The following is a 21,457-nucleotide window of genomic DNA, read 5'->3' on the forward strand; positions in this document are numbered from 1 at the left end:
TTTCTATTTTTGGTTATTAGGTTATGTTGTTGTGACAAAACAAATCTCCCAATTTGGGATTAATAAATTATTTCTGATCTAAACTTATACAATATGTCACAACATATCCAAATTTATATCCAAATCTGCACTTTTCCACTGGTTTTAGCTGAGTTTTTGCATTTAAATGCCATTTTTAAGGGCTTTAAATGAGTTCAAATATATTATTAGTATGAAAAAAGAATAACTGCATTGAAATAATAAGAAAAAATGAAATTCGCTTTTATTTTCAGACTTATTTTCATAAGAGCAAAACTAAGTTTGCATTAAAATAGATCAAAATTAAATAAATGTGATACTTTCTTTTAAACGAAACGCACATGAGCTGTTAAAAACAACAACCTTAGAGCTGAGGAATAATCTCAAACATAATAAAACAACAACACACCGCAGATTGAAAATCAACAGGATGCTGCAGCGACGTTTCCTTTTAAGACGTGTTTTGGTACATCCAGTTCTGACCTTGGATTACAATCCACACGTGTCACTTCCTGTCGCTTACTCACAATATTCCTGAGTGTTGCTCCTTGTCAACGCGCCGTAAGGGAAAAGACTAAAGTAGATTTTAGAATAATTTAGTCGTAAAAAATACGATATAATGGCTGTGAACGCTGCATGTAGCCCATAGCATGAAGCTAATGCAGAGAGGGAGGGGGGAGAGGAAGAATGTGGCTTTTTGTAGGTCACCCCAAACAAAGCATCAGGGAACACACACACACACACACACACACACACACACACACACACACACACACACACATACGCACCTACAAGCATCCCATTAGGACACATACTCACACAGGTGCATACATTCAGACCCACATGTTCACACACACACACACACACACACACACACACACACACACACACAAGGAGATCAAGGAAACACGAACACTGAGGCCTTGTGGTATTTGTTGGCCTCAAGTGGGTCACACACACACACACACACACACACACACACACACACACACACACACACACACACACACACACACACACACACACACACACACACACACAGGACAAATAATCATGCAGCTTTCATCCTCCGAGGCAGGAAATGCTGCTTTTAAGCTCCGAGTTAAAAGATAGCTTCACATTTTCTCACTTTTTTCTTGGAAGTGTTACAGATGTTTGAGTGCCACACACACACACACACACACACACACACACACACACACACACACACACACACACACACACACACACACACACACACACACACACACACACACACACACACACACACAAGCTGACTCCGCTACATAAACACACAAGCGTTAAGTCCCGTTAGTGGTATGGATGTTCACACACACACATTCCTCCTCTCTTGACATACCGACACTTAAAAGTGGAAAAAAAAGAAAACAGCGTCCTCCAAAAACTACAAACATGGCCGAGCTTTGACGAATCCTGAAAGAATCTAAACAACAACAGTGGGAAGAGAGGGGAAAAAAGAAAGCAATCGAGGAACGACAAAGATGGAAAAACAAATAAGGAAAGACGGGAGGGATGGAGAGATAAGGGAAAGAGTTCAGAACTAGAGAAAGACCAAGAGAAAGGAGAAGTAACGGGAGAAAAGGGAAATAAAAAAGGAAACAAGGAAGTGAGGAGGGTGGGAAAGATGGCTAGATAAGAGAAGAGAAGAAACAAAGAAAAATGAGTTCAACAATTTCAAAAATAAAGAGAAAGTGTATTAGGACAAGGAGAAAGGAAATAAGGAAACAAGAGGATAGGAAAGATGTAACAAGGAAAGAAGGAGGCAGAAACAAATGCATCAAAAAGGAAGGTGGGAACGATTGAAAGCTATAAGAGATAATGGAACAAAGCATGGAAGGAAAAAGAGACAGACAGAAAGGAAAGGAATAATGGAAAGAGAACGGGAAAAGAAAAGGAAATGCAGACGGTGGAAAAGATGGTAAGACAAGGTAAGAGAAAAGTAAAGGAGGACAGAGGAAAGGAAACTTAAGGACAAATGGAAAGAGAATTAAGGAAATGCGGCTGGTGGGAAAGATAAGAGAAAATGGAACACATTAAATCTAGAGGAGGAGAGAGAGAAAGGAAACTTAAGAAAAGATGGAGACAGAATGGGAAAAAGTCAATAAGGAAATGAGTTGGGACAGATAGGATGGAACCAGGAATAGTGGAGAGTAACACAAACGCATCAAAGCCAAGGAGAGAAAGTAGGAGACGGAGACGGAGAAGGAGAAGGAGACGGAGAAGAAGAAGGAGACGGAGAAGGAGAAGGAGACGGAGAAGGAGAAGGAGAAGGAGACGGAGAAGGAGAAGGAGAAGGAGAAGGAGACGGAGAAGGAGAAGGAGAAGGAGAAGGAGAAGGAGAGGGGGTTTATGGGTGAGGTTGTCTTCCAGGGAAGAAGAAAAGAAGACAGAGATGTTTTGACGGGCGAGAAACATCTGTGAAGAAGGAGAGAGAAAGGGGAGCAGTGGGAGGGATGATTAATGAACGAAGGAGGAGGAGGAGGAGGAGGAGGAGGAGGAGGAGGAGGAAGACATTCCCTCTGTCCGTCTATTGTGGCAAACAGGAGAAGAAGAAGGAAAGACAGGGTGATTTTTAAAGTTTGATTGAAGCACTAGAAGCCTTCATCGTCACATCTAAGTTGTGATTATAAATGCTATTTGTATTTATACAAAATAAATCAGAGTGTCGAAGTAGATATTTATTTTGATTGTATTTTTTATAATAATTATTAGATTTTTTGCTGATTTTCTGAAAAAGATCAGAAAAGAAACACAAGAAAAACTTTTTGTTTTTAATTTAAAGGCAAAAAACTGCCTTTAAATCCTTTCTGAATGTAGTGCCCCTTTTTGCATTGAACTGCAAATACAAATGTCTGTATTTTTCCAACAGAGAAAAACAATTACAACTACAATAAATCAGATTTTCATGAAAAGAAATACAGAAAAAGCTGAACGGGAAGTCCTCTTACTTGTTTTTTTTCAAAATAAAATACAGAAATTCTCTCGTAGATCTCATTCCACTTTCCCTCCTGAAGGGTCAAAGGTCACCGGTGTCAAGATAACATCGTTGCAGAACAGAAAGTCTGGGACTACAAAAAGAAATTGGAGTAACGCCACACCCCGAGCATTATTGGAAAATAACTGATCTGTGTTTGCTTGATTTATTAAAGCTTCCTTCAGCGGCTGCATGGGAAAACATTGGATTATAAAAGGGGGGGGGGGGTCCTTATTGGAGATGTTTCTCTTTCAGGGAGGCGGATGATGTTTGCCTTGTTTGTGTTGGGGGAGATTTAGCAACAAACTCAAATAAAGTCAAAGACAATGAAGCAAAAAGAAACACACTAAATATTTGTGAAAGAACTGCAAGTATAGAAAACTAAATCCGGATTATCTTCGTGTTTTCAGACTCAACGGAGCACATTTGGTCCCACCCTGTGAGCCGGGCTAAAGAACATACTCCCCGCAGCCACGGTTTGAGAAACTAAACAGTTAAGAATAACAACACTAGTTTAGGAAAGTTAAATATACACCTATTTCAGTTTGTTAAAGGACGGATATTTAAGGAAGATGCAGAAATGTTAAAGCTTTGACAGAAACAGGATTGACGGTGTGGAGTATGTTAAGGTAAAGGCTGAAATAAGTGAAAGTTGTGTTTTTGTTTTCTTTCTGCTAAATGACAGTTATTATGTATTTACAATTCTTAAATAAGGTTATGTGAACTTCATAGAGACAAATTAAAGTTGACTTTAAGAATAAGAAAGTGTTTAGGATCAAACAGGCTTTTTAAACCTGTGTTCTTCAAGGATCCCAATTAAGAAGAATCTTAATTGGGATCCTTGAAGGTTTATACACCAACCAATTAAGAACTAGATTTAAAAAACACATCACCTGTCTGTATTTATGTATATGTACAAGGTTTTTTCCAACCAATTATAACTTATAAAGGAGAAAGGATTCATTTTGAAAAACCTCTGTGGAAAAGGGTGTTCCTCCAGGCTCCTGTTTAAGACCCTTCAGAATTGATGTATTTTTTTGTTTAACCTCGTGATACATGTTAAAATTCATCTCGAGGTTGGTTGAACTTCTGTTTCTGGTCTCCGTTAATAGTGTTGTGTCTTGTTAAGCTCACATTCATAGCTTTAAACATGACTGAACTTCAGGAAATATAAACTATTTTCACAAAACTCTCCTCATGAACCAGATTTTATACTTTTAAATCCAGAGAAAATGCCTGTTTCCAATCTAAATTCTGACTTATTGTCACATTTAACTTCTTTAACATCATGTTTTTTATCTAGCCAGGCTTCAACTTCTGTTTAAACTTCACACAAATTATGGGCTGCAGCGAAATAAAGTTGACAAGAACAAAAAAAAAGATGGAACAATTAAACACAGAGGATCCACCCTGTCTATCTATCTGTCTGTCCATCAGTGTGTGTGTGTGTGTGTGTGTAGCAGTATTGTTGATGTTAACACAACCTCAGACACACTGATAATAGAGCAGCTGGAGCATGAAATCACATAGAAAGGCAGAAAGAGAGCGGCAGAGAGGGAAAGAGGGTGGAAAGAGAGACAGGAAGATAAAGAAATAGAAAGTGACATGGCGATATCTGCGGGGAAAAAAAAGTTAAAAAAGAAATAAACTGAAAAAGACAGAAGTGGGGGGTTGCTGAAATTGAGAGAGGAGCGGGGGAGGGGGAGACAGAGAGAGAAACAGACACCAAATTCATTGTTTTCATTGTCTAATTTGAAGGGGAGAGGATAGAGGGATGGGGGAGTGAAAACCGGGAGGAACATGAGACGGGTTGAGAGGGATTCACACACATTCCTGTTTCACACTGAAGAGAGACCAGAAAGTGGAGGTTTTTGTTGTGTTTCCGTGGCCTTGATTTCAACTTGCGGACTTTTTTTTCCATCTGTGTGTTTACTTACACTCCAATATTGGATTATAAGTGTTGTTACAGCCAACATTTGGAGCGTACATGACTATTTTGGGGAATTGGGCTGCAACTATATATTATTCTAGATGAATCAATTGATGGTTTGCTGAGAAATAAGTGAAAAAAGGTCATTAAAAAGTCTTGTTTCATTGCTCCAAAACTCAAATATATTCAGTTTACTTTGAGATAAAACACAGAAAATGCTTATTTGAGAGGCTGAACACAGCATGTACTGCCTTTAAACTGTCATTGCATCAAAATCAAATAGCTTTATGGTGTTTAAAGATTGGTAGGACTAACATTTGCTCTGCTGGACCATGCTAATTTGAATGTTTTAAAGGCTGGACTAAAACAGGTCACAGTCAAAGACATACTCAGACAAAACTGGGAGTAAATTGGGAAGAAAATTGTACAGGTAATGGTGGTGTTTGTTATTATTGAATGTCTTACTCCAGTTTAAAAGCAAGACACCATCGTTTTGGGGGATAATTGGTTGATTGAGGAATTCTGTGCAACCTAACTCCAATCAAAGTTCACCTGTTGCTCAATTCTCACTGTAACGTATATCCCATCTCTGTCTATTAGTGGGATCAAATGTGCACTAATATAAACACGAAGGCATGAAAGATAGGTTTTGCAAAGAACCAAACTAAATAAGCAGTAAATAATCTTTAATTGCACCAATAGAAACAAAGCTGCCACTGAATCCAAACCCAGTTGTGTGTTGTTGAATGGAAAGCAGGTGGTCGCTGCTAATAAAACCCATGTGTTCGATAGAAAGCATGTTGCAGGATTTAGTCAGTTTCCTGCTGACCACAGAGTGCTCCCAGGGCCCAGGCTATATTTACCCGGGTACTGGTTACACGCTGGAGAAGAGCTCCTGATATAGTCTGCATAAACACACACACAGCCTCTTTTTAAGAATGGTGCTGTATTTATCCAGGAAAATGTTTCATGGCCATGTTTACGCACATTTTTTAATGACTTCCTGTCGCACATTCTCACACTCCCACACACTCACACACACACAGAGTGCTGCTGTGCTGATACTCTGCAGAGTTAGGAGGGCAGTGCCTTGCTAAACGGCACATTGGGGCTGGGATATTCGATGTTGTTGCAGAGGTGTGTGGCTCCATGTAGGTGCATGGTATCAAATGTGTGACCTGTAACCAGAGAAACTAATACAGCAAACGCCTCTTTGCACTTTATCAGAACTGCATGCATTCAAATGGACACTAACTGAATCAATACTGAATGTTTTCAACAAATATCCAGAATTGTAATCGATATTCTACTTGTTTGGACACTGGATGGTAAAGAAGATATGTTTTCCAGTCCTAAAACCAAGTATATGGAAGATATATGAGGCCATAATTAAGGGACAGTGCACTGCCTTGCTCAATGATTCAATGGGTCTGTAATATTTGATTTAGTTTCAGCTGAACTTTTGAAATAATACTTTCATTTTAAACAACTAATAACAAACTTGCCGATTCAAAAAATGTTCCTTAGTGCCATTAGTGGTCCAACACTCTACAGACTACCTTTAATAAACTAGGACTCAGGTGAGTGGTCAGGTGGTATAGGAATCACGTTCGCTGTTTGACACTGAAACACTGATTTTCCTGCAAAAAATGCCATTTATCTGCAATTTGTGCTGTTGAATAATCCCAAAACAGGACAGAAATATAAAATATTTACCTGCTTTAATGCAAAAAACACCACACAGACTAACAGGTGATACGTCAAAGGTAGACGAAAGGAAGATCAGAAGAGTACAGTCATGTAATTGGCACCAAAAAGAGTAAAAATGACATTCAGATTCATAGCCTTTTGTAACAGAACACACACATCTCTCCCAGACACACACACACACACACACACAGTATAGTTGTTGCTTACATAGACGCTCTCTCTGTCCTATAAACTGCAATAAAGTCAAACACACACACAGACACACCGTAAATCTCACCATAATACGCCCTCGGAGTGTACGTGTGTGTGTGCTCCTGTGTGTGTGTGTGTGTGTGTGTGTGTGTGTGTGTGTGTGTGTGTGTGTGTGTGTGTGTGTGTGTGTGTGTGTGTGTGTGTGTGTGTGTGTGTGTGTGTGTGTGTGTGTTTTATAGGTGTTGTAAATTTGGCTGCCGGCGTTGTTTTTATCAGCATATTCGCAAGCTGTTTAGCCAACGGTGCAGATGTCACTGTTACGACCACACACACATAAAGAGGGAGAAACATGTGCACACACACACTCACACACACACAGGGGCGTTTTAAAGTGTTTATACAGTGTGGTGTGTGTGGATAATCCCATCTAAATTCACCTGTGTGTGTGTGTGTGTGTGTGTGTGTGTGTGTGTGTGTGCAGCATTTGCATCTGCCTGCGTAAGCCCATATGATTCTGTTCGCTGTGCATGCATGCATGTGTGTGAAGGTCAGCGCAGGAGTGTGTGTGTGTGTGTGTGTGTGTGTGTGTGTGTGTGAGTGTTATTTGATTAATGCTGAGAACCGTGGAGTGTTTAGAAAGAGGTCGCGACCTTTCAGCTTCCATTCAATCAGACAGAGAGAGAGAGAGAATACCTCTATCCTCTTTTTTTCTAACCTCTCTCGCTCTCCACTCGATTTTTTCTCGTGCCCCTTGAGAATCTGATAAGCCTTAGTCAGCACACACTCATACTCACACACACACACACACACACACACACACACACAAATGCTAATAAAGCAACTCCTTATTTACCTGGAGCAGCGGTGACCACACTTGAGCTACATGGCCAAAGGGATGTGGACACAGGCCTCTTATGTCCGAAGAAAGACACGCTTTAAGGAGGCGCTGTTCTGCTTCTTTTTTTTGGTTTCACGTCCCTTTCCGGACTCAATTCAGGACCCTAAAATGTTTTTATTTTAACCTTTTCTTCCTAAATCCAAATTAAATCAACCAGAGCTATAAAATAATACAACAGGTTTATTTTCGGGGTGTGGCACCAGATCAGGAATCCCTTTATGAGTATTTTCTCCGTCAATTCAAGAGTTTTTTGTGTCCGTTGAGCCTCAAAATAATCAATCCTGTACGCATTTTATTGTCTTTTCTATACCTGAAACAATACACACACCTTTGTAAATGCAGGTTAATTCGATGGACACCAAATTGGAGCAAATCTGATCAGAAATCTTGTTTAAAATCATCCCAGAAGTGCAGATTATGTTGTCTTTCATTTTGAGATATGTCAAAAAAGTGTCCAGGTGCCTGCACACTTTCGTCCACATGCACCTCTCTCTCTCTCTCTCTCTCTCTCTCTCTCTCTCTCTCTCTCTGTTTTATCTCCCGATCAAGTCTTTCTCTGAGTCAACACTTTCTCTTTTTTCTCCCATGTCATCTCTTTCCCTTCCTCCCCCTCACCTCCCCCCACCTAGTATCTGTTAATTTGCTCTCTATCTCCCTCTCTTTGAACCTCTCCTTTAGCCCCTGCGGCCCCAGCCAATTACACACTGTTTGTCCACCCGTTTTCAATAAAACACTGCTTCCCTCCCTCCCTCCATTCCTTCCCCTCCTCCTCCTCCATTTTTTTTCTTTTTTCCTCCCTCTCGCTCCCCCTCCGTCCACCCCCGACTGCTTCCGTCCATTTCCCTCCCTTCGTTCGCTTTTTCTCATTTTTAATTAACTTCTTTTGTAACTTGGAAGCAACCCCCCTCTTCTTCTTCAACATGCCTCTTGCACTCCCACACTCACTCTGTCTCTCTCTCACACACACACACACACACACACACACACACACTGAAAACACACACACACAGACACACACTTGGCCTTGGTGTGCACACACAAACACACATGCAAATGGAGGTTAAACATGCTATTTACATATCAATTACAGGCAGACACCGAATCAATGATTAATGCGCGCTAAGATTAGCTAGCTTTCGCTAATCTGCTGCTGTTTAGCCCCCGTGTCCGACCAGTTGATTGAGATTTTTACTTAGAAATACATTCATTTGGATCACTTTCACTCTTTGAATCAATGACTTGGGTGCAAATGTGTTTAAGGTTTTACAATTGAATGAGATTTAGATTAGAATCAGGTCACAAGTCTTCATGTAATTGAGTGAATTCGGATTAATTTGTGCTAGTTAGCAGCCGTTTTTAGCTTTTCAAGAATTAGTTTAAGTTTCTGCTGAGGAATTAGTTTGGTAATTTGATTATTTGAAATGAGTTATTAAACGAGATGAATGGCTGAATTACTGCCAGTCAATTTCATTCACTGAACTAATGACTTTGTGCTTTCATTTAGGTGAGTGCTAGCTGCTAGCTTAGCCTGCTAGCATGTCACTATCCTTTGGCTATCTCCAAATCATATTTGACTTACTTGATAAAAATGTATACAAATGTTTTTAAAGTTATATGAATTATTTAAGATTAAATGGTTTTTATAATGTTGTTAAAGTTAATAAATGAAATGTCATTTATAAACATCTGTTAGCTTAAGCGCTATCTTCTCTGTAGCAGACATCGCTAACTTTTCTGATAAGAAAAATAATGTTTTCCAATGTCTTAAATCGTCAGTCTAAAGCCTAAATATATTAACTTTAGTATGATAACAATACAGAAAGAGAGGAAACCTTCATATTTGAGGGGTTGAAAACAGCATTTTGTGTCAATTTTGCCTTAAAATGAAGATAAATGGTCATTTTTGCCAAATATTTTTCTGGATTAACTCTAAATATCTGTATATTTAATAGAATACATAAAGACAGTCAGTTCCCAAGATAAAAAAGCAGACATATTCTGGTTAAACTTGTTAAAATAACTGACAGTTTCTGCTTCTAAACTTATTTACCAAAAGCAGAGTTTAATGGTATAGGGACTGGCCACCGTCACAATTAAAATCCCAGTTAATGAACGGTCTTTATGTGTGACTGCTTTGTATTTCGCTCGGCTTTCATCTAACAGTTTGTGGTTTTATTGGTTTGACTGTGCTTTTATGTCAGGTTGCAGTATGTGAGTTTTACTGGCATTTTAGCTGCGGTTTAATTTTACTTTGTTATAATCCTGCAGGCTATTCACGTGGTTCTCATATGCATTTAAGACGGCAACACACATTCCTTAAAGTGACTGAGTTCTCTGCACGTTTGTTGCACTTTAACCTTCATCAACTTATACTTTTTAATCATTTTCAGCTCTTTCTTTTGCTTAAAAGTCCTAAAATATGCTGTTTTTCTATTGCACATCTGTATAAAACACTTCTGTAAGGTGTTTATTTGTTCATTCGTGAGGAATTGAAGAGATTAAGGGTCTTTTGAATGACCGAACTGGAAGTGAAAGGGAAATCAAAAAAAGACTTCCTGCAGGGAATCTGAAAATCCTGCACCTTTTTCCCCAGAAAAAAAATACTTTGATGAGATGATAAACAACTCTCCCTTCATCCATGCATCTGTCTTTTTCCTTCTACCTGTCCCTTTCTATTTTAACTGCAGTGATTTATCGGTGGCACCAATATGTCAAACACACAAAAAAAGAAGAAGAAGGTGAACGGAAAAATAGATACAGGGAAAAAAAGGGGAGAGAAAGGAAAACGAAAGAAGGACAAAAAGACGGTGTGCAACTAAGACGGACTCAACAGTTACAACAGCATGAACACACACACACACACACACACACACACACACACACACACACTGAGGAGGGTTTTTTTGACAGCGAAGCATGTATTGTTGCATTGTTTCCTTTGAGTAGAAAATTACAGTGGACCGGATCGCTTCAATGACAAGCTATCAAAACGACAGCATGTCTGCCCGCACACACACACACACACACACACACACACACACACACACACACACACACACACACACACACACACACACACACACACACACACATTAACACAAATGCGCCATGAATGACAAACTCATTATATAGGTTTTAGTGCATGTAAACGGTCTGCAAAGGGTAAAATCCCTGTGTTCTTCCGGAGGAAGTTTCAGACCTGCCTGAAACGCGTCCATTGGACTCCTTGGTTTACTTCCGGAACACGGTGACATCACCATGGAACACTTACGCTTTTATTGAACGTGATTGGCTAAGGGGCGGGACATCTCTAAGCGGTTGACCAATCACAACAGACTCTGGTTTCAGACAGAGGTAAGAAACTCTCCCAGGAAAAACCCGGTAAAGCTGTAAATTAAATTAAGATAAAAAAAACATCTGGGAACTCAAAATAATATATAAAAATCTTTGGAGTTTAAATATATTAAAGGGTAAACTTTAGATAGAAGCTTCCTGCGTTTAAAAATAGAAGTTTTCATTTTTTTATTTCGTTTTTTTTTTTGTTGGAACTCCATTTACTTGTCCCAAATCTTTTTTTGTTTGTTAACAATAGATGAGTTTAGGAAGTTGGCACTCCACTGAAACATGTTTGTTTACACACACACACACACACACACACACACACACACACACACACACACACACACACACACACACACACACACACACACACACACTCACTCCCACGCCGGTAGATGATGAGAACTTCTCTCTGCACGGACGTCTCAGTCAGTTTAACCACTGTTATTATTCTAATCATGATGACATGTTTTAAAATGGATTATTATACGTTTTCATTAATAACACGCTGTCTGCTGTGAAGACTCTTTTTTTTTGACGGGCAGGGTGGTGACAAGCACACACACACACACACATTTCTAGAAATATGTGCAATGAAAGCAAAAACATAAGGAGTTTTTTTTAAAGAAAACACACACATGACATGTTTCCCCACTCATAATTACAAATTACACTAAGTTAAAGTTTTTGTTAATAACACGCTGTCTGCTGGAGTTTGTGCATGACTGGTGGGCGACACACACACACACACACACACACAGATATGCATGCATGCTCTTGTCATGTTTTTAATTGATTTCAGCTATAATTATTTCCATAATAACACACACACACTTATCTGTGCGTCGAGGAGTTTTCAAAATGAGCGATAATTATGTTTCTTTCCCAATTTTTCATTAATAACATGTTGTCTGACACACACACACACACACACACACACACACACACACACACACACACTCTGCCCTCTCTTTACCCTCGCTCTCTGTTCTTCTTTCATCTCTTCCTTCCCCTCTGACCTCCCCCTTTTCCTCTCCCTCTCTCTTTGATATTGCAGCTCGCTCTTAACTGTAAATCTGTCACACACCACACACACACACACACACACACACACACACACACACACACACACACACACACACACACACACACACACACACACACACACCTGACAGGCTGTCACAATAAATAGAGAGATAAGACCAGGTGGAAGAAGAAGAAGAAGAAGAGGAGAGAAGGGGGGAGGGTGAATGACAAGAAGATTGAATAAAAGAAGGATGAGAGGGAGGGGGAGAAGATGAGGAAGAGACAGATGGACCGAAACGAGGAAGAGGATAGGAGAGGAAACAGAGGGACTGAAAGGAGGAGAAAAAGGAAAAGTTAGGGTGGTAAACAAGAAGAGGAGACAAGAGGAGATACAGGAAAAGAGAGGAGGAAGCAAAGGAGGAGAAGATACAACACATGAGAGGAGAAAAGAAAGGAGAAACTAGGATAGAAAAAGGGTGATTTAAATAGTAAAGAGGGAGTAAGAAAGGAGTGAGGATAAGGAAGGAAAGGAAACAAGGAGAAAAGAGAAAAGTATGGAGACGGGCCGAAAGGACTACAAAAGAGAGGAAAGAAAGAGAGGAGATAGAAAGGTGGAAGACTGTGGAAGGGAGGAGGAAAGGATGGACAATAAGGAAAGAAACTAGGAGGACGAAGAGGAAGAAAGTGGAAGAAAAGAGGAGCAAAGAGGAGGAAGTCACTGATGGAGTTTAACAGATGAAAGTAGGAAGTGAAGAGGAGGGCGATTAAAGTGAGGGAGGAAGAGGATGAAAGGAAGAGGAGGCGCAGAGGAAGGAGAGAAACGAGGAGGAGGGATGGAGAGATTACCTGGTGAACGAGAGGAAAAGCTGTTGTGACGTTTCCTAATGCGATTTCTAAACCAATCTGCTAAGTGCACCTAAGAGACGGTGTGTGTGTGTGTGTGTGTGTGTGTGTGTGTGTGTGTGTGTGTGTGTGTGTGTGTGTGTGTTTAAGTGTGTGTGTTCACAGGCAACATATAATCTTGTTGCAGACAACACCCTCCCTCCCTCACTCTCCACTTTCTCACTCCTCTGTCTCTCTGTGTAAGTACATTTACTCAAATGTGTTCCGTAGTGATGTCACTAAGTTCCGGAACTTTGGGATTTTAGCCTCTGCAGACCATTGACATGCACCCAAACCTCTATAAACACAGGGGAAATGTCCAATAATGCCTCTTTTGAGTATCATTTTCAGTGCAGGACTTTACTTTGAGTATTTCTTAGGTGTAGTCTAAGTACTTTAACTTAAGTTAAGGGTCTTTGTACTTCCTTAAAACTACAAGTGTCTCTTTTTTGAAGCTGGAGACTGAAACAGCCTTTGTGAAACTTTATCTATTACCAACCCACACACACACACACACACACACACACACATGTTGACCTGCCTCTCCCCTCCCCTGTTTTGTTCTGACTGCACACACCCACACAGACACAGACACACAGACACTCTCACACACACACACACACACACACACACACACACAGACACAGACACACAGACACACAGACACACACACAGACACACACACACACACACACACACACACACACACACACACACAGACACAGACACACAGACACACAGACACACAGACACTCTCACACACACACACACGAAAAGAGGATCAGTTCTTCTCCGTGGTGACAGAGGGTCATATTTCTTACTTTGATCTTCACCTCCCTCTCTCTCTCCCGGTCTCTCTGTTTTCATCCGGAAAACTGAGAGAGAGCATCTTTCACTCGGTGTCTCTCGCCCTGCTGCTTGGTAGGTTGGTAAGTGAAGCATGAAACCACCTCCTCTGCCCCTGAGACACACACACACACACACACACACACACACACACACACACACACACACACACACACACACACACACACACACACACACACACACACACACACACACACACACACACACACACACAGCTCACAGGGTTGCAGGATAGAAAATATAACGCCCTGTTGTAGGGGGCTGTTATCGTCTATAACTGCACAGGCCGGAGTGCATTACAGTATTATAAATACATTTTTTATTTACTTTTAAAAAGCTTCTTTAATTTAATTTTAAATATCCAATCAATTTAAAAATAAAAATAGAGTTTATCCCAATCTGAATTTTTTTCCCCCTAGTTTCTCCGATTTTAAATAAACCATTTGATTTATACACTCCTGTTGATGGTTTAAAGACTGGCCTTTAATCGCTGATTAATTCTGACTGATAAAGTGTGTGTAGAAGCTGTGAGTGTCTTACACACACACACACACACAGCGAGGTGACCTCAGCTCCCCGCCGGCCAACGCTTTAACCTTTATCAATTAACCAGGAGCACAAAGCGGAGCTGAAACCAGACACACACACACACACACACACACACACACACACGGGAACCAGCAAACAAACACCAACAACACACACAAATATCAGCACCACACACACACACACACACACACAGGCGAATATGAACACTACCGCAGACTAACACACACACTCAGATGTAACCTGAGCCAGTGTGACAACTGATAGCTCTGTTTGTGCATGCTAGACAATCAGACACACACACACACACAGACAGAAATACCTCAGTCAGAAGGCAAAACAACTGACCGAGTGTGTGTGTGTGTGTGTGTGTGTGTGTGTGTGTGTGTGTGTGTGTGTGTGTGTGTGTGTGTGTGTGTGTGTGTGTGTGTGTGTGTGTGTGTTTTACAAACCACTGTGCTCCATTAAAAGAACTTAATGCTCCATGTAAAAGAATGAAAAACACCAAACTGATGAAAGGAGTTCATGCTGAGTGTGTGTGTCTGTGTGTGTGAAGCTGCAACGCCTCACCAAAACAAAACGACTCTGCTCCCCGTGTCTCACAAACAATACGACCTCCATCATCTGTGTGTGTGTGTGTGTGTGTGTGTGTGTGTGTGTGTGTGTGTGTGTGTGTGTGTGTGTGTGTGTGTGTGTGTGTGTGTGTGTGTGTGTGTGTGTGGGTGGGTGTGTTTCTCAGGGTGTGTGTGTGTGTGTGTGTGGGCTCTAACAGCCTGCCGTGATAAGGAGAGCCCAGAATAACACTCCCGACATCAGCAACCCTCCCTCCTGTCACTCACTATCGATTCAACCTCTCTCTCACACACACACACACACACACACACACACACACACACACACACACACACACACACACACATCATGGAGGCAGTATAAACGGTCTCTCCTTAAAAAAAAGCTCACCGTTTTAATCAAAAATCATTTAAGTAAAACCTGTGTGCATTTATATACATGTTTACATTTAATGACCAGATATAAAACGTATTCATCCCAAATGTCCTCCAAAATAAGAGTCCAGCGCTTTCAAAATAAGAGAAAATAGTCTGAAACCACATTAAGAGGTTAAGTTGGGCAGTTTTTGTACATTTAAAACATAACAGCCTGCAAAACATGTTCTTTGTTTACCTCTGCATGTGGAGGTTTTAGTTTGCATCCTACACACTGTTTTATAAATGAACTTTTACTTCTTCCACGGGTCGTTTCCAGGGTTAGAGTCAGAGTTTAGCAGGATGTGATTAAGCAAGATCTCTCTTTAACGTTGTACAGTAGACTTGATTTACTTCTTACTATGTTCAGGTTGCATTTTGTCCCTCTACTGCGACATGTTTCCAGGCTCTGTTGTGATTGGTCGACCGCTCAGAGATGTCCCGCCCCCTTGCCTATCACGTACAATGTGTTGGAGAGCTAGCCAATAGAAGCGCGAGTGTTCCCTAGTGATGTCACTATGTTTTGGAATTGAACAAAGGAGTGTTCTATGCTATATATTAATACATATACAGTTTTAAAGCACCAGAAAAAATATGCTATGATAATATAACGCATCCGGGCCAAAACGTGATTTCAGTTTGATAGTTCACAGGGATTTTGCTGTTAATACTTTTGGACTTTTGGACATTTTTTGCTACTTTTAATTAAGAAACCAATATTGTTTTCACCTGTGGTTGTTAATATGCACATTATAGTCTTAAAAGGTGCTTAAAATATGGAAAAAGACAATTATTTCGTCCATAAGCGGCGCCACGAGGTCAGATAGTCGTTGCGTTTTAACACACACATCGGGTTACCGAGAAGACAGAAAGTATGCAGAACCTCAGCGGGAGCTTTCTTTCTTTCTTTCTCTCCTTTAAGCATTTAATTTTTCCTTTCTTTTCCCAGAGAGTAACATGGAGAGAGTGTGTGAGGGGGGGCTGTGTGTGTGTGAGAGTGTGAGGCATTAGAGGAATGTCAATATGATTGGAGCGAGAGAGGAGTGTGTGTTCGCTGTGCGTTCAACAACAATAGCTCTCCAGCCGTGTTGTTCCATGCGCATTCACATGATCCATTATTACCCCTGACATGTACCGCTGGGTGTGTGTGAGGCGCCGAGGAGCAGAGATTGAGATGAAGAGACAAGAGGTGAGGAAGAGGAAGATGAGGAGGAAGAGGAGGAGACAATTAGCCAGGGACATGAATACACTTCTTGATGGCGAGTGTTAGTCGAAAAGACACAGAGAGCGAGGTGATAAAGAGACCAAAATAGCAGAAGAAACGACCCGGCTCTGCAAGAGACATTAGGAGCTTAATAAACTATAGACCTGTGTGTGTGTGTGTGTGTGTGTGTGTGTGTGTGTGTGTGTGTGTGTGTGTGTGTGTGTGTGTGTGTGTGTGTGTGTGTGTGTGTGTGTGTGTGTGTTAGAGGTCACTCTCCAACAATCCAGTGACTCCACAGCAACACAATACACTGTTAATAATTAGCCGATACTGAACAACTGCCATCTATCTCTCTTTCGTCTTTCAGCCACACAAAAATAACCAAGCTGACACACACACACACACACACACACATACACACACACACACACACACACACACACACACACACACACACACACACACACACACACACACACACACACACACACACACAGGATGACATGCACTGCGATCCCCTCCATGTGAAATTCCAGGACTTTCAAGGAGTTTCCAGAAATAAGTCGGAGAGCTGAACGTGTTTTCTCCTGAGGTTTTTTTCCCAGGATGGAAACGGAGCAAGTGCATTCATTAAAATGTCACGTACAGCTACAACAAATTAGCACCCTTAATAGTTAGTCAAATGAGTCTTTAGCACTTCCTGTTTGCCATGTACCCATTGATGATATAACTGGACTACTTTTACACATCAGACAACTTAAAAACTTCATAATTCACAAGCGAGTTTTGTGTTTCGAGGTGGATTTGTTTGTCTTTGTTCAAGAGGGAAATAGGGATAATTACTTCTTTGGAAAGGGTTAGTAACAACAAGTTCTGCCTCTGAGAAAAGTGCCAATTTTGGTGCAAAGTGCACAAATGGAGCGCTGAGGGTTCTGAAGTGTCTTCATTTCCTCAAGTGCTTTCATTTTGTGTCACGTTTCATCAAATTTGTCCATCTTCTAAGGACTAAGTTATTCAGTTCAGTTGAAAAAGGATAAACTCTACACTTAGGTGTTAAAATATAACTAAATCTCCAGTTTTTCTTGACCTCTCATGTCTGAAAAAAGCCTTATAACTCCTGGAATTTGATGCAAAGATTGGGGAAATGGTATTGTAAATTATTGTAACACAAACAAATTGAATCCTACCCAACACGCTTTTTCTGATTGATGTGACACGTTTCTTTGGAAAACAAAACTCTGCATAAAGAAAACAACTGACATTTTCTAAAGACGAATTAAAACAAATAAGTCCTCTTTACTTTCCAATTACTAACTCTGTGCATCTGCGTTTCCCAAAAAAGGAAAGAAAATTCTCCCGTTGCCCAAAAACATTCCAACGACAACAAAGACAACTCCACTCCACCGTCACACATTCACCGTCCTCTGGTGAAGACAAACTAGCTCTTTGCCTTTAAACACGTTGCATCTAGAAAATGACAAAGTATGTTGGAGCATTTGGGAAATTAAGAGACATTAAATCCAAACTGAAAGGACTTTCCAGGGAATGCAAGTGTGCGGGTCACTACATGCTCCTCAAATGAAGCATCTTGATGCAAAAGATGAAGCAAAACTGATTTTTTGATGCACATAAAGCAACAAAATGAGGTTTATCTAGACGTGGGGTGTATTGTGACGCTACTTCTTTAAAAAAGAGAGTTTTCTGCTTCAGATCTTTTAATAATTAAACATTTCTGACATATTTACAAGCGTGTGAGAGAGGTGCTTTTGGAGCAGGTTTCAAAATGGTGGCGACTCAAATCTGAAAGGTGAAACAAGCAGGTGACAGGTCCACACACACACACACACACACACACACACACACACACACACACACACACACACACACACACACACACACACACACACACACCGTTATTCATATTAGACATTTAAAACCCTCTACGTAGCGTCTGTTTACACACAAACACACATCAAAGCTGCAACAAACACACTCTCACAGGAAAGCTTTTAGCCTCACACACACTTTCACTTTCTCTCACACACCCACACACACACACCCACACACACACATTAAGGTGAGATACAAAGTAATGAATTCTGAGTCTAAGAAGATTTTCCACAACTAAAGTCAACAGAGTGTGTGTGTGTGTTTGTTTGCTGTCAGTGTTTCTAATTTGACTACATGCATCTGCACACACACACACACACACACACACACTCTAACACAAACACACACTTCCATCAAGCTGCAAAGTCGATACAGTAAAAGCATCATTTTCAACACCTAAGCAAAATAAGGAAGGGTAGTGATAACAGAACAGGAAGTCGATTTGGAAAATAAGCATTAAGCAAACAGGCCAGCGAGTCCATAATTCATTTTCAGAGGACGTGTATAAATAGCTGAGGAAAAGTGCCATTCTCTCAAAGACTGATACAGGAACATCACAGGAATGCATGCAGAGATTACTAACACAATGCATGAGGGGAAATAATACAGGAACATTATTATTTGATACGTTTCATAGTAATTATTGGACTGTTTTTTGGACATTTAGGGGAATTTGAGACTCATTTGGGGACTTAATCATGAGGAAAGCTATGAGAAAAATTACAGAAAAGTAAACAAATTACCAGTAAAGATAAATATGTTAATTTACAAGCCTTTATGTAAGTGGTTGGAGTGATAGTAAAGGAAATGAGACTTAATAAAGACACAAAATAATACGTAAAACAAATACTTAGGGTGCACAAAACACCTAAAGTGTGCACAGTCTAAGTCTCTGAATTTGAGAAATATTATGCAAACAGGATTTAAGGAACATTCAATCTGAGACTACAGATGCAGGGCAAATATATGGCAAGAATAATTAGGAAGACATGAAAAACAAAGCTCTGAATATGGGAAACATATCCCGGAAAGTGAGTAAAGTTTCGCTGCAGACACACCGAGAAGTTGTTGAGGAAACGCAGCGGATCGGGCTGTCTTTACGGCATGCAGTTTCACAGAGTTTTGAACTAAAATAAAAAAGATTTAAAGAGTTCCCAGACCTGTGCATGAATGTTTAATTAGATGTATCGTGTTCAGACACTTTTGCATGACAGAAAAAAGAGTTCCCAGACTTTTGCATAAAATAGAAACCGTTTAAAGAGTCCACAGACCTGGCGCTGGTGCAGTCCTGGTACAGGATCTCGAAGTCCTTCCTGGAGATGAGCTTGCATCGGTTCACGCCGGGCTGGATGGCACCGAGTCCCCGCAGAACACGCACCTGCTCCACGGTGCAAACCACCGGCGCGATGTCCAGCCTCTTCAGCTTGGTGTACACGGTGTGCAACCCCCCCACCAGGTGCTTCAGGAACAGATCAAACACCTGCGGAAGACAGATGAGCTCCTGGCCATCCACTCCGAAACTGGCCACCTTCACTCCGTGCACTTCCACCAGCTTGCACTCGCTGCACAGGGTGGAGGAATTCTGTTGCTGCACCATACCGGGAGAACCGGGGGTCAGACCGGCCGTGTGCAGAGAGCCCAACCCGGCCAGTGAGCCCCCTGGTCCGGGCAAGAAGGCGCTGAGCATGCTGCTGGTGAGCCGCGGGGACAGGGAGTGGGCGGAGTGGGAGTTGTTGTGTCCCGGGCTGTTGGAGCTCAGGAGAGGGTCCGGGGCAGAGCGGTAGAGAGCAGCCGAAGTTGGGGCGCCTGAGCCCGGCGTGAGGAGAGGAGGAGAGCCGGGGAGCGACATGGAGGTGGTGGAAGTGGAAGAAGAAGTGGAGACACAAACTCTCTCCTTTTCTCTCTCCCTTTCACACACACTTTCTTCTTCTCCTGGAGGGTGGAAAACACTTCTGGATTGTTTTCCTGTCACTTTTTCCTCTCCACACTGTTATCCGTGCGTAGAAAGCGGACTGTCCGGTCTGTGCGTAAAAGAGACTGGATCAGACTCCAGGTCTCAAGCCCCGCCCCCTACACGCATGATTGACACTTGATGGGCCCAATCAGAGAGGAGCAAGTGTGGGACTGGAGGAGTGATTGGCGGGGAAAGAGAGGAGGACTTCATTACACCCCATTGATAGTGTGTGTGTGTGTGTGTGTGTGTGTGTGTGTGTGTGTGTGTGTGTGTGTGTGTGTGTGTGTGTGTGTGTGTGTGTGTGTGTGTGTGTGTGTGTGTGTGTGTGTGTGTGTGAGGGTATCGGTCAGATCTCTCCTTCTGCTGTTTCATAAACTTTCTCACGGGCTGCTTGAGTCACAAACGGGAAGTTTTTATTTTTCTTCAGTGTGTGTGTGTGTGTGTGTGTGTGTGTGTGTGTGTGTGTGTGTGTGTGTGTGTGTGTGTGTGTGTGGACAGTAGTGGCTCACATGCGAGCTCTGGTGGCGAAATGGACACACTGATCAGCAGGTGGATAAATGAGGAAAGGTTGGATAGGAAGGAAGGAAGGAAGGAAGGAAGGAAGGAAGGAAGGAAGGAAGGAAGGAAGGAAGGAAGGAAGGAAGGAAGGAAGGAAGGAAGGAAGGAAGGAAGGAGGAAGGAAGGAAGGAAAGAAGGAAGGAAGGAAAGGCTGGATAGGATTAAACCAAAAAGGAATAATTAATAGGATACTTGACAAAAAGACAAGGATATAGGAATTTAGGAAGCACGGATAAGTAGAGGAAAGAAGGGGAGGAGGAAGTACGGAAAACTAAATGACTTGTGGTGATAATTTATACAACAAAGGAAGAAGAAAGGGATTAACAGAGACTATGAAAGAGTGAGAAAAGAGATCATCGAATTAATTGTGTGTGTGTGTGTGTGTGTGTGTGTGTGTGTGTGTGTGTGTGTGTGTGTGTGTGTGTGTGTGTGTGTGTGTGTGTGTGTGTGTGTGTGTGTGTG

The 21,457-nt window shown here is 41.4% G+C and overlaps 1 protein-coding gene across 1 annotated transcript in view; it reads right to left on the minus strand.

Annotated features, from left to right (window-relative positions):
• dachb (dachshund b) overlaps positions 1-20,476 on the minus strand; it is a 66,015-nt gene extending 45,539 nt beyond the window's left edge. The window contains exon 1 of the mRNA XM_063901178.1: positions 19,755-20,476. Within this exon, the coding sequence (XP_063757248.1) occupies positions 19,755-20,332 (578 nt within the window). The 5' untranslated portion in view covers positions 20,333-20,476. The remainder of the gene's footprint in view (positions 1-19,754) is intronic.
• Between the last annotated feature and the right edge of the window lie 981 nt (positions 20,477-21,457).

Source organism: Eleginops maclovinus, chromosome 14 (assembly GCF_036324505.1).
Source record: "Eleginops maclovinus isolate JMC-PN-2008 ecotype Puerto Natales chromosome 14, JC_Emac_rtc_rv5, whole genome shotgun sequence".
NCBI classification, from domain to species: Eukaryota; Metazoa; Chordata; class Actinopteri; order Perciformes; family Eleginopidae; genus Eleginops; species Eleginops maclovinus.